The sequence below is a fragment of the Lepus europaeus genome, chromosome 9 (genome assembly GCF_033115175.1).
Source record: "Lepus europaeus isolate LE1 chromosome 9, mLepTim1.pri, whole genome shotgun sequence".
NCBI lineage: Eukaryota > Metazoa > Chordata > Mammalia > Lagomorpha > Leporidae > Lepus > Lepus europaeus.
The window spans coordinates 27553515-27571141 of NC_084835.1; the positions used below are offsets into that span (position 1 = coordinate 27553515).

At 54.0% G+C, this 17627-nt stretch overlaps 1 protein-coding gene across 5 annotated transcripts in view; it reads left to right on the forward strand.

The window, feature by feature from the left end:
• Positions 1-17627, forward strand: part of CACNA1D (calcium voltage-gated channel subunit alpha1 D) — a 505293-nt gene that overhangs the window by 414495 nt on the left and 73171 nt on the right. For 4 of the 5 annotated variants that reach the window (XM_062201090.1, XM_062201094.1, XM_062201096.1 and 1 more), the window contains exons 10-19: positions 1349-1436; positions 3015-3041; positions 7246-7406; positions 8243-8468; positions 8550-8757; positions 11063-11183; positions 13396-13510; positions 14023-14092; positions 14888-14954; positions 15598-15745. In XM_062201090.1, coding sequence (XP_062057074.1) covers positions 1349-1436; positions 3015-3041; positions 7246-7406; positions 8243-8468; positions 8550-8757; positions 11063-11183; positions 13396-13510; positions 14023-14092; positions 14888-14954; positions 15598-15745 — 1231 coding nt within the window. Of the gene's footprint in view, positions 1-1348; positions 1437-1654; positions 1715-3014; positions 3042-7245; positions 7407-8242; positions 8469-8549; positions 8758-11062; positions 11184-13395; positions 13511-14022; positions 14093-14887; positions 14955-15597; positions 15746-17627 lie in introns of all 5 variants that reach the window. The other variant, XM_062201093.1, reaches the window with a different exon arrangement.

Here is a 17627-nt window from a genome sequence, read left to right on the forward strand (position 1 = left end):
ATAAACTTGCTTCTCGGCCCTCAGGGCACTTGGAGCCAGCTCCACCTTTAGCCCCGTCCTGGACTCGGCCAGACCTCCCTCCTGAGAGAGCCAGCATCTGACAGGGCTGGTGGTCCGACTCCTTTCCCCTTGGGGCCTGAGCTGGGCCTCAGAACCTCTCTGCAGGCCCCGCTCCCCATTTTGCAGATGGAATCAGGCATGTCCTTGCTGAGAGGGGCAGAGCTCGATGGGTTATAAAGAAACCCGTGAGAACTGCAGTAGGACGGTATGGGTGATGCTCGCGCACTGGCCTCTGGTGACCTCCTCCTCCTCTCTCACCCGGAGTGGAATCATCACAGCGGGAATCTGTCAGGGCCTCCCCCGTGCCGCCCTGCTCCGGCAGTGCCCTGTCCCTCCTTGACCCCTGCACACGCCTGTGGTGTGGCTGTGGGAGATCCCGGGGAGGAGAAACGACGCGCATGTGTCAGACAGCGTCTCCGAGGGGCCCCTGGGTCCCGTTTCCTCCACTGTGCTCAGCATCCTGCCACAGAGAAGTGAGACCAGGCAGGCCCGGAGGCCTCAGCGGCACCGTGCCTGCCGTCCGCTCTGCCTTCTCCCTGCGCGCTGGTTGGGGAAAGTCTGTGAGGGTCTTCAGAAAGATCGTGGGAGACGAGCCAATAGGAAAAGCACTATGGGTGGGCTGTGAAAAGTTGTTGCACCAAAATGAACATCCTTAATTCCACTTTCCACACACTTTTTGTAGCACCTTATCTGCTTCCTCCATGCTCAGGTGCTGGCTTACTTAGTAAGCTCCTTCTGTATACAGGCTTCCCGAGCTCAGCAGAAGCCTGTGTACACATGCGAGAGATGAGATAAATCCACCAGCAATGAGCGGAGTTGTGAGAAAGATGTGTGTGTGGTACCTCCAGGCTCTGCCTTCCCCTCCCTTCTTCAGACTCTTGTCCTGCGTGTCGAAAATGCAGTGCCAGGAATCGGCCGGCCTGTGCGTGGCTGTGCCCTCCTACAGTGCTGAGACAAGCAGCGAGGCGCCTGCACTGAGACGCTGGGGGGCTGCTCAGACTCGCCCCGGAAATGGGAGCCAGGCCGAGAGGCAGGCTGCAGTGTGGCCCCCCAACCTCTCTTCTCAGGAAGCATCTGCTGGGGGAGGCGGGCTGGCATCCCCAGTGCGGCGGGCCCTGGGCACGCTGGGCCGCCCACGGAAGCAGAGGCGCGCGCCTGTGCTCTGGAGGCGCCTGGCCCTTCCTGAGGCTGGCCGAGCCCTTGCAGGCTCTTCTCGCTGCTTCCCAGAGCTCTGCTCCCGGGCAAGCACACCTCCAGTGCCGTCTGAGGCCTCCCCTTCTGCCCACAGCCAGCATGCCCACCAGCGAGACCGAGTCTGTGAACACGGAGAACGTCAGTGGCGAAGGCGAGACGCAGGGCTGCTGTGGGAGTCTCTGGTGAGTGTGGCGGCCGTGGGGAAGGGAGCAGTGAGGAGGAGACCCCAGGTTGCAGGGGAGCCAGGACCCTGGGTTTGGGGTGGGGGTGGGCGTGGGTTCCCACATCGCTCAGCCCCCTGGAGCACCGCAGTTTCACCGCCTGTCCCCGCTGAGAGGTCCCTGCGGGGTGCGTCCGGGAAGGGCGTGCCAGGTAACCCCGCCTCCGCTGTGTCCGTTAGGTGCTGGTGGAGAAGAAGAGGTGCAGCCACGGCGGGGCCCTCGGGGTGTCGGCGGTGGGGGTAAAGGCCTGTTCTCTTCTGAGTCCGGGGTTGGCATCCATGCTTGGGACGAAGAGCTTGTTGAATGGCAGAGGCACTCCCCCTTAGGGTGTTCCCCCCATTTAAGGGTGCCTTCACCCCCGGGGCCTTCCCGCCCTCCCCTAGCGGCTGGGAACCAGGCCCTGCCTTCCTCTGCACGCGGCACTTCTCTCCTGGAGCCCTGCACTACCCTCTCCTCACGGTGATCTCATCCCATTAACAGCACAGGCTTGTTCTAGAGTGGGCACCAGCAGCGTGCCGTGCAGCCAGGGACGGCCTGCCGCGGCCAGCCCAGTGCCCTCTGTTCTGCTGGTTCGCTTCCCACTGCTACCCTTTAGGTCTTGCCTCCTGCAAGCACAGGCATAGTTGTAAGTGTTCATTTACTTGCTCTTACTAATTGTTTGAAAGGCAGAGCAACAGAGAGAAAGACACACACCGAGAGAAGGATCTTCCATCTGTGGATTTGCTCCCCCCAAATGCCTACAACAGCCAGTGCTAAGCCAGGCTGACACCAGGAGCCTGGAACTCCTTCCAGGTCACCCAGGCGGGTGGCAGGGACTCAGTACTTGAGCCATGGTCTGAGACCTCCCAAGGGTGCATTAGCAGGAAGTTGGGTCATAAGGGGAGTAGCCAAGGCTCAAACTGGCACTCCCATGCAGGATGCTGGCCTCCCAAGCCGTGGCTTAGTCTGCTGTATCCCAGCGCCCACCCCCAGGCACAGTTTATAAGAGCACTCAATCCTGTCCCTGGCAGCGTTTCCTAGAAACGACGTGCTGTGAGCAGAATATCCAACAGTTGGTGATGTGATTTGGCCTCTGCCCTCTTGCCCTCCCTCCCCTGCTGAAGTAGGCACGGTTTGTCTTGGGTTTGTCTTCCCTGTGGTGCAGATGAAAACAGTGAGATGTGCTGCTTTCATGTCCTCACCTGGTTAGCGACAGCATAGCCAGGACTCCTCAGATGCTGCGCGGGCTGGGGGAGGGAGGCCCCGCTGGCTGCAGTTTGGGTGGGTGGGGACAGAATCCTCGTGACTGCCTGGGGGAGCCTCACTGAGTCTTCTCCTGCCCGGGCCCTCAAGGGTGCTTGACCCGGCCACCTGGCACCGGCAGCACCTCCCTGTCCTGCTCTACCTTTATCCCGGGCAGCCTGCTGCGTTACCAGTGCTGCTAAGTGCAGGCTGCGTGCATGGCTTTCACCGTAGCTCAGCTGCCATGGTGGGGAACGGTGCTCACACCATCCCAGCGGGAATCTTAACTTTGTTTTTTTGTGTGTGTCTTTCTTTCAGTCAAGCCATCTCAAAGTCCAAACTCAGGTCAGTATCTTTATGTTTTTAGCTCTTGTGTTCTGACATAGAACTGCTCTAGACTTGAGTTTCACTCTGTCTGAGACTGAATCAGTCCACAAAACAGGACGTGCCGCCCTGGGGAACAGCACTGGGGCCACTGAAGCTCTCTCCCTCCAAGCCCACAACCTCCGCACAGTAACCAATGTGTCTTGTCTCCCAAGCAATCCTTCTTGGTATTCTGCGAGTCATTTCTCTAAGGGAGATTACTTCTCGTGTCTTCTTATCTCGAGGGCTTCCCATGGCAGAGTTCAAGAAGTCTGCTAAGGTCCTGGTGATGCAGGTTGCGCATTCAGTCAGTACAACGCTCTGAGCCATAGACCTACGGTTTGTGTCCCTTTCTATGTAAAGGCTGTGTCTCATGGGCAGTCATTTACCACTATATGCAAACATTAACTCAAAAATGGATGTAGAACTAAATATAAAACCTAAAACTATACAAATTCTAGAAGAAAATAGAAAATACCTGTGACCTGGGGTTAGGCAAAGGGTTCTTAGGATAAAATACGGCAATGCACAATGCGTAGCAGAAAAAAAGCTGATAAATTGGGCTTCATCAGATTAAAACTCCTTCAAATGAAGTTAAAAAAATAGGTCTCAGACTAGGAGAGAAATATTTGCAAACCATACTTCATAAAGAACTGACATCTGGGTACATATGAAGAATCGTGCCAGTGATAAGAAAACCCAATAAAAAATGGGTAAAGCATTTAAATAGGCTTGTCACCAAAGAGACAGGAATGACAAATGAGCACTTGCGATGTAGTTAGGAAAATGTAAATGCAGATCACAATTAACTACCACTGCACAGTGGATCTAATTTAAATACCTAACAGTAGAGGCTGAAAATGGGTATTTTCCTGTGATGCTGGGAGACTGGTGCACGTGTCATGTGGCACAACCATTGTTTTAAGAAATGGTTTGAGCCAGCACCGTGGCTCAATAGGCTAATCCTCCGCCGGCACACCGGGTTCTAGTCCCGGTCCGGGCACCGGATTCTGTCCCGGTTGCCCCTCTTCCAGGCCAGCTCTCTGCTGTGGCCAGGGAGTGCAGTGGAGGATGGCCCAAGTGCTTGGGCCCTGCACCCCATGGGAGACCAGGAGAAGCACCTGGCTCCTGCCTTGGGATCAGCACGGTGCGCCAGCCACAGCATGCCAGCCGAGGCGGCCATTGGAGGGTGAACCAACGGTAAAGGAAGACCTTTCTCTCTGTCTCTCTCTCTCTCTCACTGTCCACTCTGCCTGTCAAAAAAAAAAAAAAAAAAGAAATGGTTTGGTAATTTCTTATGAGGCATTTCTTGTAAAGTTTAAGTATATTTACAATGTGGGCTGGCAGTTCCACATCGATGGTGTTTATAGAAGGGAAATGGGAAAGAAATGTACTTAAACACAAAAAAGATGTGTGCACAGATGTTGACAGCACCGTTTTCGTCACCCCAAGTTGGAAGTACCCCAAGCGTCAGTCAGATGCTGAATGAGAGACCCATTGTGGTTTGCCCGTACGACGGAATCGCAGTTAGCAGTAGGAAGGGGAAACGACGGGTGTGTGTAGCCACGTGGAAGAACCCTGCCAGCATGTCTGCTCGGTGAAAGAGGATGGTGTGAGAAGGCTGCCCCTTGCAGGACTGATGGTCTGCATGAAGACAGTCAGGACAGAAAACAGACACACCGTCGTCGGGGACTGGCAGTGGGCATTGTGGGGCGGCCACAGAGGAACTTCCCAGATGGGCGTGAATATTCTGTGTCCTCATTGTGTGTACTTGAAGGGGATAACCCTTACTGTATGCAAGTTTTATCTCCGTAAACATAATTAAAGCAAACAGAAGAACAACCAGAGAGCCCTGCTGTGGCTCTGTGTTACCAGAGAGCATCTGTCCGTCACTTGGCCCAGGCTCCCGCCCTGCATCACAGGCTTTGTGGCCACACTGGGCTGTCCTCAGTTACAGGGGTCACACGCTGTGCACCTTGCCACTGCAGTCCCTGGGCAGTGCTGTCTTCTCTGGGTCATTGCCCTTTCCTGGGCCCCCTGGGTGGTTCCCACACGTGGTCAGGGTGAACCCCATCTCCTTTTTGAAGACTTCACTGACTTTTAAAAGGGCATTCATGGCCCCTTTCTCCTTCCTTCCTTCCTTCCTTCCTTCTTTCTTTCTTTTTTTTTTTTTTTTTGTCAAAGTTTTGCTTATTTGAAAGGCAGCCTTAGAGAAGGAGAGACAGAGACAGATCTTCCACCCGCTGGTACATTCCTCAGATGGCTGTAATGGCTGTGGCTGAGCTCCATCCAGGGACCCAAGCACTTGGGCCACCTTCTGCTGCTTTCCCAGGTGCATTAGCAGGGAGCTGGATGGAAAGTGGAGCAGCCGGGACTTGAACCTATGCTCATAAGCGATGCCAGTATTGCAGGTGACAGCTTAACCTGCTGCTGCCACAACACTGGCCACTATGGCTCCTTTTTCTTTTCTTCTGGGGCTGCACCCTAGGAGTGACACTTGGTATGAATTTCTAATCGTTACTTATCATAACCCTGTGTGATTTTCAGGGACAGGGACTGTGGGACTATGACCGTTTCTGCCCACAGCCAGACACCTGGTGCTCAAGACCTTTGGTCTCTGAAAGAGCAGGCCTGTCCACCTGGGCACTCAGGCCAGTGAGGGGTGAGATGGGGGTGCTGCGGGAGTGTAGGACGTGGGGCATGAGATCTCCTGAACATAAGGGATGCCTGTGCCTTGTCACCAGAGCCTAAGACGCAAGGGGACTTCAAAAAGTTCGGGGAAATGGAATTAAAAGGTAAGTTTAGTTTGGTGCAAAACAGTTTAAATCCATTTATGCACAGGATCATCAACAAATACATGAAAAATCTGTATTATGAAAAAATGCCTGGATTTAAAAATGTTTTGCACCATAATAAACTTGATTTTTAATTCCACTTCCCACAAACTTTTTGAAGAACATTTGTGGACCCTAAAGGCTGGGTCTTGTTGGGCCCACCTTGCTTTGTGTGCCCTGAATTATGCACCCCAGGAGAAGCCCAGCTATGAGTGGGATGGAGTGTTCAGGTCCCCAGGAGTTTGCCATGCAGGTCATCATGTTTCTAGCTGCTATGGCCATTGGAAACCGAGCAGCAAGAGCAGGAACAAGACGCACCTTGCTCGATCCAGGTCGTGCGGAAGCGTTAGCAAACTTGCTTTGTTCACTTTCTGGGTTACAGTTTGAGTTTTCTTTTTGGCTGAGTCAGCCAGGGCTGTAGCTCGGGCACAGCCTGGAGACTGCTCTTGAACCCAGGCCCCCAGCCCTTCCAGGGAGGCCTGGCAGCCTGAGAGGCAGGACTTTGGCTCTCAGCTGGCCCTCCCCTGGGATCCAGGTCAGTGAGTAGCAGCTCACGCCACGGTTCACCAAAACATCACCTCATGGTGGGGAGTGGTTTCCTTTGGGAGACAAGCTAAGGGAGAGAACATTTTCCCTGGTTGCAAACAGCAACTGAAGGAGGGCAGAGGACACACTCCTTGTCTGTTTGGCTCAGCTCATTTCATTTTTGTGAAAACACAGGTCAGTCCTGTCTCTTCTCCTAAAGGTAGATTTTTGAGCACCACTGGTTAGTGAGGACACCTGGGAACTCAGTGCCAGGACTCCTCCCTGCTCAGCTCTGCCGACTCCATGGGCTCTGGAGGAACCTGAGAGACTTCAGAAAGGTCTCGGAGGTTCTCTAAAGGGATGAGCGTGGTCTTGGAGCCCATCGCTGCCTGATAGATTCTGTGGGGTGACTGAGGTGCTGCAGGAGGTATGCTGTCAGTTAAGTGGCTCTCTGCCCCAGTGGCACAGACAGATCTACACACACACACACACACAGAGAGAGACACACACGGTGGAGGTGAGCTGCCTGTGTGTGCAAGTCCACCTGTGCCTCTGCACACGGATCTGTGACTGTCTAGAGTTTGGCTCTCAGAGGACAGCTTGTGCCCGAGAGTTCTCGAAAGCTGTAGAAAGCAAACAAGAGCATGGTCAAGATGATACTTTTGAAGACCAAGACGCTGTTTTGGGACCAGCATCACTTAGATGATGAGGTCTGTTTTCTGTGCACCCCACCTCAGTCGGCACGTCCAGAGTGAGAGCTCAGCTATGTCCCCGTGGTGTCGAGGGGACCCCGAGAGGCCGGCCAGTAACGTGTGCTCGCCTTGCAGCCGGCGCTGGCGTCGCTGGAATCGCTTCAGCCGCAGGAGGTGCCGGGCCGCCGTGAAGTCTGTCACGTTTTACTGGCTGGTGATCGTCCTGGTGTTTCTCAACACCCTAACCATCTCCTCCGAGCACTACAATCAGCCGGACTGGTTGACGCAGATTCAAGGTAGAAGCAGAAGCCATTTTCTTGGGGTTCTTAGTTAAGAGTCCTGGGGCTGTCCAGCTGCTGTCCATTCTCACCTGATGGACATGCAGTGATGTATTGGGCCAGTTCTAGTCAGCACTGGTTCAGAGGATGCTGGGACCGTCCCAACACAGGCCAGCACTGGCTCCTGGGAGTGACTGAGGCCACACTTCTCATTGTCCTACTCCAAGACAGCCTCACCTCCAGGAATCTTGGAGTTGCAAGGACCTCCTCCCCTCCCCATCGGAAGCATTATTGGCCCCCGTAGTACTCTGGGCCAGGGCCTCTGGTGCCTCTGCTTTGAGAGCCTCAGCGGCAGGGTGCAGAGAGCTGGTGCAGCTTGTTCTGGGTTGCACAGTTGTGAGCCTTTGACTCCTCCCTCACCTCAAGCCCAGCCTTTGCTTCCCCCTCTCCAGCCTGCAACAAGGTGTTTCCTGCTGTTAGAAATAACATTGTTAGGCAACTGTTTCTGATCCCATGGTGCTAGAGTGTGTGTGTGTTTGAAAGGAAAATATGTGACTATCTAAGGGTGAGAATCGGAGGCTTTTTGGCTAGAACGTTTCAGAGGCTGTGAGATAAGCTGCCCTTCCCGGTTTTATATTTGGTGAAACTCAGGCCCAGCAGTCAGGTGACTCCTCCAGGGTCGTGCGTCTTGCTGGTCGCAGGAGCAGAGCACCCGTCAGCGGGAATGCCCCGTTTCTGACGTGGGGACAGGAGCAGAGCGGGCCCGATGCTGGGTGTGTCCTGCTCCTGGTCAGAAGGAGCCTGAGCGTCCCCTGCATGGAGACTTGTGGGACGGGCGCCCTTTGTCTTTGCAGACATCGCTAACAAGGTCCTCCTGGCCCTGTTCACCTGTGAGATGCTGGTGAAGATGTACAGCCTGGGTCTGCAGGCGTATTTCGTGTCTCTCTTCAACCGATTTGATTGCTTTGTGGTGTGCGGTGGGATTACGGAGACCATCTTAGTGGAGCTGGAGATCATGTCGCCCCTGGGCATCTCTGTGTTCCGGTGTGTGCGCCTTTTACGAATCTTCAAGGTGACCAGGTAAGGAAGCCACGGCTCGCCGCAGGTAGCCTCCGGGCCGGTGGCGGTCTGCTCTGTCCCACGGCCTCCTCTCCCTCGCAGGCACTGGACTTCACTGAGCAACCTCGTGGCGTCCTTGTTGAACTCCATGAAGTCCATCGCTTCGCTGTTGCTTCTGCTCTTCCTCTTCATCATCATCTTCTCCCTGCTCGGGATGCAGCTGTTCGGCGGCAAGTTTAACTTTGACGAGACGCAGACCAAGCGGAGCACCTTCGACAACTTCCCCCAGGCGCTCCTGACGGTGTTCCAGGTGAGCGCGCCCTCCCTGTATGCGGCAGGTGCACCCAGGGAGGGGCAGCCCGGACTCCTGGGCCTCACGTCTGCTCACAGCTCAGGGAGGCACGGAAGAACCCGTTTCTGTGAACAACCTCTGCCCTCTTGTGTGTTGCACCACTGCCTTGTTGGACGCCCTCCCCCCAGGGATCCGTGTGAGGTGATGTGATAAAATATTGCCGTGTTGCAGAATAGGAAACCAAGAGTCTGTGGTTTGGTTTTGTGAGGTTTCTGGGCTGAGTTCCGATGGCAGGCAGATTTATGAGCCTAGCGATGACAGACTGATGGAAAGAAGTGAGTTCTGAAGAAGCCCAGGCATTTTGGCATGGAGTCGGAGGCATCAGAGCGGTGAGGGCCGAGGCAGCCGCCTGCCCCATCTGCCCTTGCTGCTGTAGTGGATCCCAGGGTGCGCGGGTGACTCTGCCACCCAGAGCAGGTGCACCTTCCCCGCCTGCGAGCTGAGGTCTTCCAGGCCCCCTTTCTGAGCTCAGTCCCTCCCTTGGACAGTGCCTGACAGCTGACTTTAAAAGACCCACCTGCCCCCGATGCCTCGGGTGTGCTGTGAGCCGGCCTCATAGTCCTCTGGAGAGCAGAGAGGTGGTGTGGGAAAGGTGGTGTGCAGGTGGGTCCATGGTGGCTGTTTCTCCGTGCCCAGGCCTCTGACCTCTGTCGAGTCACCTGCTCTTCTCTGTAGAAACACAGGGACTGCCCTCTAAGATTCTTGCCCACTTGTATGGCACTGCTGCTCCCAGCCAAGGTTTTGTTTTCCAAATTAAGCTGCAGTTCGGGCTGCTGGGCAGTCATTATTTTTTCGAGTTTGTTTCAGAGCAGCCTATCTCTCTCTTTATTTTGGTACCGTATGCATGGGACACAACATGCAAACGTTACAAAGAAACACAGGACAGCAGCCGCTCATTTCTTCCTGTGGGGAGCAGCTGCAGCCTGCCTGCCTGCCTGCCTGGCCGTGGGTGAATTCCCAGGCCACAGCGCCCCCTCTGGAATGTTCTGTATCTCGGTTTTTTTGCTCACAGCGTTGCCCCCAAGAGCTTTCCTGCTTGGTCCTTCCTTTTAAGAGCTGCCTGAGTTCTGTGGTTGGTATAACTGGTCCCTTCCTGAGGAATGTGTAGTCGTGTCCAGTCTTGGGTTTGTAAGACAGACCCCCAGAAGCAGAATTCCTGGGGTGTAGGGTGTGCCTGTTGTGCACTGTGACACCCTTGCCACAGCGCTGTCCTCCGGGTCCTTTGCACCTGCGGTACGTACGCTGCCTGCTGTCCCACCTTCTTTTACTGTGGGTGCCTAGCGTGTCGCACTGCTGCCTGGGAGATAACAGCAGTGCCTCCTTGTCCTTGGGGTGCCTCTGCTCGGCAGTGAAGCTGAGTGTCTTTCAACAGGACTAACCACCAGGCCTTCCTTTTCTCTGAAGTACTTTATCTCTGTAAATCATTTACCCATCTTTGATGGTGAGTCACGAAAGTTTGAATTTTAAAATATGTAATCCAGATAAGAGATAAAGAATCTCTCTTCCTCTCCCTTGACCCCACTCCACCCCACCGACTGAAGATAGCTTGTTCCGAACTTGCTGTCAGCTGCCATCTGGTTCTGTTTGGTGACAGAGTGAATTCCCAAGCATCGTCAGTAGAAATGCTTAAACTGAAATTTTCCCGGGGTTGCTGGTCTCCACTCTTCAGGTAGTCAGGAAACTCGCGTGCAGCATTTGAAATCCCTCACTTGTCAAAGTTGTAGACGAGAAGCCTCTGGTTCCACGGCTGACCGTGTGGCGTGCTGTGTGGCAGTTACAGGAACGAGATGAGCGGGCTGACACAAAGCATCCAGGGTGCATTGCTACCTGAGTAAAAGAGCCAATTGCCGCAGAATTCCTCTACTCTGCTACCCTTTATGTCTAAAATTCCAGAAAGCGCACCAACAGAGTGCTTGCTTTCTGTGGGTGAATGTGGGTTCAACCTACAGAGAGCCCGGGGAGACACAGCAGCGGCATGCTCCCTGGGTTGGGGACGACAGCCAGCCTAGGGTGGCGTCGAAAGGTCTATACGTCTCACAGATCAAGTCATTTTCTTTACAATGCACAACAAACCAGCTCCTCTGTTTGTGTCGTTAAAAATGGTGTCTTGAAAATCCTGTGGGGTAACAGATGGATCTGTTCAGTGCAAACTGGACTGTGAAGAGCAGCCCGAAACAGGGCTTGGGAGCCGCCAGCGAGCTCTGGGGGAGCCGCGGTGAGCGGCCGGTCCTCCTCCTGGCTGATGGCGGCCTCGGCGTCTCAGATCCTGACAGGGGAAGACTGGAACGCTGTGATGTACGACGGCATCATGGCGTACGGCGGCCCCTCCTCCTCGGGCATGATCGTGTGCATCTACTTCATCATTCTCTTCATCTGTGGCAACTGTATCCTTCACGCCCACGGGGGCTCTGGGGGCCGTGGACCCTCTCCTTCGGTTGGACCCCCTCGGGGGCTCCCTGGTTGGGGGGTGGCCATGGCAGGGGGAGGCTGGTGACACAGTACATGCACAGGTGCCTGTCCGTGTCGCAGGCAGGTGCTGCGGGACGAGGGCAGAGCCAGGAGGTTCTCCTTGTCACGGCCCTACAGAGCTTGGAGGGATGTCTGTGACCCACGGGAAGCCTTCTCCAGTGGACTGACCCGAGCCTGGATTTGCCCTGCTGGCCTGCGCTTTGGGGGCGTCGCGTGTCCACTGGCTAGCTGCTGTGTCATGCTGTGTCCCTCTGCTCAGACTCCCTGCCTTCCTTTTCCTTCCCGGGGAGGTCCTCTGTGACCCTCAGTCTGTATTTACCTGCACCGGACACTTTGACCGGGTCTGCTGCTCTCTCACTCCTCCGTGCCGAGCGCGAGGCCTGGGGTACGGAGGCCCTCCGCAGCGAGGGCCTGGTGAGTGAGCGATTGTGCCCCTGCTTGGTCGCCATGCTTCCATCTCCGAGTCCTGGGCTGCAGCCGTCTGCTCAGTAGGCCCAGTCTCCTTGGACTCCTTCATGTAGTTTCTGGGGTGTGGCAACCCCAAGACAAACCTGCCTTGTTTTCTGTAGGGAAAATGCTTTGTGCTGCCAGGAGCTCTCTGAAAACCCCGCCCCAGCGCCTACACTCCCTACTGGTTCCTTGGTGCAGCTCTGAGGCCCCCTCCTCCAGGCAGCCCTCCTGCTCTGCCTCCCAGCCACAAAGGAGCTCCCGTCAGATGGCACCGATACGGCTCTTCCTGGCGTGGTTTAGTTCTTATAAGAAAGACTCTGCATGGATTTCCATTTCTCCATGAACTTTGGGAAGCGCCTCATAGACAGCATTACAGCACAATCTAGAAAAAGGGATGATGTGTTTAACTGTCTAAATTTTACCATTCACAGAAATCAAGGTTAACTGGATGCCGAAAGGTCCAGTCACAGTAGGACTCCTCAGGTGACTCAGCACAGCGCCACCCGTCGGCAGTTAGCCTTGCTGTATTCGGTCGGGTTGGTGGGGTAAAGGAGTGAACAAGTTATCCACAGACCCCTGAATGCCGTGTCAGAGGAGAAAGTCCCAGGGCAGGCGTCTGGCCCAGCGGTTAGGATGCCCACATCCCTGAGCATGGTGCCTGGGTTCCAGTCCCAGCTCTGGTCCTGACTCCAGCTTCCTGCTAATGCAGATGCTGGGAGGCACCAGGTCATGGCTCGAGTAGTTGGGTTCCTGCTATCCATGTGAGAGACCTCCATGAAGTTCCCAGCTCCTGGCTTTGGCCTGGTCCAGTCACAGCTATTGTAGGCAGTTGGAGAGTGAACCAATGGATGGGAGCTCTCTGTCTCTCAAATTAAAAAAAAAAAAAAAAATTGAAAAAAGAGAAAGTCTTACGCCATCTTATGCATTGGGTCTTCCTTCAGATACGCAGCCCTTGAAGGAGTCCTCTGTTGAAAGAACTTCCTTGGATAGATGTTGGATGTTTCTAAAATCACACTGTGTTTATGTATGGGTCGTTTTACACAATGGATTTCATCGCTGTAGATCCATAGGTGTTTGGAGATACATACCCACAGATGGTGGGACGTGCAGGTTGTCATGGGTTTCCGTGAATCTCAGTTCCCTTTCTTTCCAGACTGTCTTCTGGAGGTTTCTAGTTTCATTAAACAATCAAACAAAAGGAAAACCAGGACTGTGGTCTGCTGGTGTTGCCAAGTGAACAGAGTACTGGCAACAGTTCACCTCCCAGAAGGCAGAGGGTATGACGTGGCCATTGTGACCAGGTGTGGCTGCCTGTAGCCCTGTTTTGTATCTTGGAGTGAGCGTTTGGCCAGGCAGTTAAGATGCCTCTTGGGATGCCCGGGTTTAGGTCCCAGCTCTGCTGACAAGTCCAGCTTCCCACTGATGCCCTCTGGGAGGCAGCAAGTTATGGCCTAAGGAATCTGGTCCCTGCCACCAGTGTGGGAGACCCAAGTTAAGTTCCCAGCTCTTAGCTTCTGCCTGGCTGTACTGTGGGCATTGCAGGCATTTGAGGAGTGAACCAGCAAATGGGAGATCTCTTTGTCTCTCTTGTCCTGTCTTGGCCTTTTGAGTAAAGTAAAATAAACAAACATTTTTTGTGTGAAGAAATGTGTTACACCCTTAAAAATTTCAAATTAGATATTCTACTGAACGTCTTCTTGGCCATCGCTGTAGACAATCTGGCTGATGCTGAAAGTCTGAACACTGCTCAGAAGGAAGAAGCCGAGGAGAAAGAAAGGAAAAAGATTGCCAGGTAACCGTATCTTCACCTGAGCTGCTTCCTCAGGGGCTCCGCAGAGGAGCCCACGCACCTGAGTCCTGGCCGCTCAGGGGCTCCCCAGGAGCGGCAGCCCCATGTCCCTGCTCTGCCGTGATGCTCTGACCCGTGTGGTACAGACCAAAGCAGAGGCACTGCTGGGCAGAAGCCAGGCCCTTGGCTCTCGTCCCTCGGAGCTGAGAATGGGAGTCAGGATCCTCGTGCTCACAGAAGCACTGCTGTTAATGTTGGCCTCATACAACACATGGTGCGTTCAGTGCTGATTAGCTCCTGGACGAGAATGGTAATAAGACAATGTGTATAATGCGTGCGTGGCGTGGCGATGGGCAGGCAGCTCTGACGTGGGCTGGTGCTGTGCTCTTGCCGTTAGTGTGGTTTCCAATCAGATTCCATCCTTCGCGGAGCACTGTGGATTCAGAATCCTGATGAGCATTCGTGTACATAGTATTGTGGTTATTAGGTTATTTGTTGTTTTCTCTTCCATCCAGGAAAGAGAGCCTAGAAAATAAAAAGAACAGCAAACCAGAAGTCAACCAGATAGCCAACAGCGAAAACAAGGTATTCCTTCTAAAATATGGCTTCCCCAGTGCTGAAAAGCAGTGGTCTGGGCTGCTCCAAAAACAGTTCACCCTGGGAAAGATGGCTGTGCAGCACACCTGCCACATGTTGGGGCAAAGAAAGAGTGGAGCATCCCGTGCACAGCTGGCTCCTCAAGGTGCTCCTGATTGAATGTGGGCAGTTGGCTGACTCTTAAACAAGACAGCCAACGTGAGAAACGGTGACCAGTTTGACAGCTTCTTTTTTCTTTCCTGGAATTATGTGGTCAGACCTGACTTGGGGGGGCAAGATCTTGTTAGCATCTCAAGTGGCTCCCTTCTAGAATCAGGTGGCCTGGGTGGCCTCAGGGCTCTGCCTGTCAAACTTCATCTCATTGATGGCAGCTCTGGATGCTTGTCTGTTGAGTTTATAACTTTGGAGTGACTATCCTGGTTCAGGCACTGGGGACTGATGGATGTGGAAGATCGCCTGTGTCCCTGCCTTCATGGCACTCCCGTTCCAGCAGGGAGACAGGTGTTTAAGATGCAGTTGGCACATGGCCTGTGTGACCGTGTGTGTGCCCACGAACCATAGCTGGCCCAGAGGTAAGCCAGCTGTCTCTTCGTCTGTCCTCAGACCTCCTGTATCAAATAGGACCGCCCTCCGGGGCCATCTGCCTCTCCCTCCACACTCACAGGTGCTTTAGGGAGAAATTCCACAGCCTCTGCTGAATGGCAGGGCTGACTTCCCTTTGGCCTCCTGGATTGTGTTTAGGCCAGAGCTCCCACTCCTCCTGAGATGCCTCTGTCGTCCTAGGTTACCATTGATGACTATCGGGAAGAGGATGAAGACAAGGACCCCTATCCACCTTGTGATGTGCCAGGTATGGTGGTGGAGGCCCGAGACAGACCTGGAGCTCCTGAGCCCTGTGGCTTTGCCACTACCCTGTGATCAGCTGACTCTGAGCCTGGCCTGGCTGAGGCCGCCAAAGCCATGGTCGCAGTTGCCATGTGGAGCAGACTGCTCCAGGTCTTCCCATGGTCACAGGCAGCCTATGTTAAGCCAGCTTCCTGATGGGAAGGGGGACGTGTGGGTAGATCAGACAGCCCCATTGATGGTTGGCCCTCACTTGACAAGTGCCCTTATGGTGATGGTGGTACGAGCCTAGGGCCTGGTGGCTGTGACCCCAAGACCCACACATGGGTTAGAAGGCTGAGTTAAGGGTGTCAGGTGCTGGGAGGGATGGAGTGAGAATCCCACTGCTACTGCCTTTTGTCCTGCTGGTCACATCTTCCATGCGTGCACACCTCATTGCTGCCTCCAAACTCCCCCTAGACAGCGACTCAGCCCAGCTCCTCTGGGTTATGCTCAGCCTGGAATCTGTAGGAGTAGGGGCGTTTGGTTCAGTGGGAGCCGAGAGTCTTTGTTCAAGCGTAAGCCAGATTTTCATGAGAATTTGAGAATAGTAATCCAAACCCATATGTGATCTCCGTTTCATGCCTATTAAAAAAGTGTTTGATTTAAAGTAGGTGAAGAGGAAGAGGAGGAGGAAGAGGATGAGCCTGAGGTTCCTGCCGGCCCCCGTCCTCGCAGAATCTCGGAACTGAACATGAAGGAGAAGATTGCCCCCATCCCCGAAGGGAGCGCCTTCTTCATTCTTAGCAAGACCAACCCGTAAATAAATAGTACCCCCTTTCCCATCCCATCAGCGCCACATCTCTCCGGTGACCCTGCATGTGGTTTGGGGTGGGGCAGGGGTGGAGGGGGAGTGGGCACTGGGCTGAGGGAAGGTGGGTCCCAGCCCCTTCTGAACCTGAGGCTCCTGGAGCCCCCGGATCCCTCCGACCCCTGTCCTGCTCCAGTGTTGCCATCGCCCTCAGTTCATCTCTTCTGAGCCCTCTCCTTCCTGCGAGGGTGTGGCCAGTCCTGGGAAGAGTGCTGTTCTAGCCCTGTCACAGCCCCAAGGAGAAGTGCCCTATGTGGTCCTCTTGGGGACCCTTGTAGTAATGCGTGGCCTCCTGCCAGGCTGCGCTGTGGGGTGAGCCTTCACCCTGAGATCCCATTTAGTTGACTGTTTCCCCCTCCCACCTTCGTTGAGTTCTAGGGTGATAAAATGGTACTGCCCAGTGGTATTTCATAGGTTGTAAGCATTCATTTCAGCCCTGTGATACTGTGCTTAAAATAGCATTTCTCATGTTAAAATGATAAGGTGCTCACGAGGAACATGGTAATGACTCACAAGTACTGGAAGAGGAAGGAGTTTATTTACTAGCTGGCTTCTAGGTTTTAAATCATCGGGAATTAAGTGAAATGCCAAGGGTGCATAAATGACTCCTGGAACTGTTTCTAGACTTGCAGTCGTGGTTCTTGGCTGTCAGATGATGAGCTTGTGATGTAACTGCCGGCCCTTGGGAGTCACGGGTAGGAGGCAAGGCATGCTGGAGTCCTCAGAGATGAGGGTTTTTTTTTTTATTTTTTTAAGATTTATTTATTTATTTATTTGAAAGGCAGAGCCAGAGAGAGAGGTCTTCCATCCACTGATTCACTCCCCAGATGGCTGCAACAGCCAGAGCTGGGCCGATCCGAAGCCAGGAGCTTGGAGCTTCTTCTGTGTCTCCCATGCAGGTGCAGGGGTCTGAGCACTTGGGCCATCTTCTACTGCTTTCCAGGCCATAGCAGAGAGCTGGATCAGAAGTGATGCAGCTGGGACTAGAACCAGCACCCATACGGGATGCTTGCACTGCAGGCAGCAGCTTTACCTGCTATGCCACTGCACTGGCCCCTGATGAGGGTTTAACAGCTCCTCACTGGTTGTTCTTTGGAAAGGAAAAAAAGGAGGGGGGTGTTTTCAGTTTCGAAAATGAAAAAAAAAATTTTTCAGAGAAAACATACCTGTATTCATTGGTTGAACAGTGTTTACATTCCAAAGGCCAGGATGGGGGTAAGGTCAGAGAGGTCCTCGCTAGCTCCTGGCACAGCAAGGGCAGTGGGAGCGGTGGTGGTGGCCCTGAGAACCATTGTCAGAGCCCCAGGCCTGAGCTGTGGAACCCAGCGGCCCACCTCGCCTTGTGGGACCCCAGCACACACCTCACAAACTTGTGATACCGTGCACAATGATCCGTGCCTGTTAGCAAATGATGGGGCTGTCACTTCATTTTATTTTTCTTTAAAGATTTTATTATTTGAAAGGCAGTTGCAGAGAGAGAGAGAGAGAGAGAGAGAGAGAGAGAGAGAGATCTTCCACCTACTGATTCACTCCCCAAATAACTGCAAAGGCCAGGCTGGAGCCAAGAACCAGGAGCTTCACTGGGGGTCTCCCATGTGGGTGCAGGGGCCCAAGGACTTGGGCCATCCTCTGCTGCTTTCCCAGGCGCATTAGCAGGGAGCTGGATCAGAAGTGGAGCAGCCAGGACACGAACCAGTGCCCATATCAGGTGCTGGCACCACAGGCAGGTGGCTTAACTCACTGCACCACAATGTTGGCCCCTCATTTCATTTTCTGAGGACTGCTTGTGGTGGACCAACTCTCCAATTACAACACAGCCTTTATGGCAAA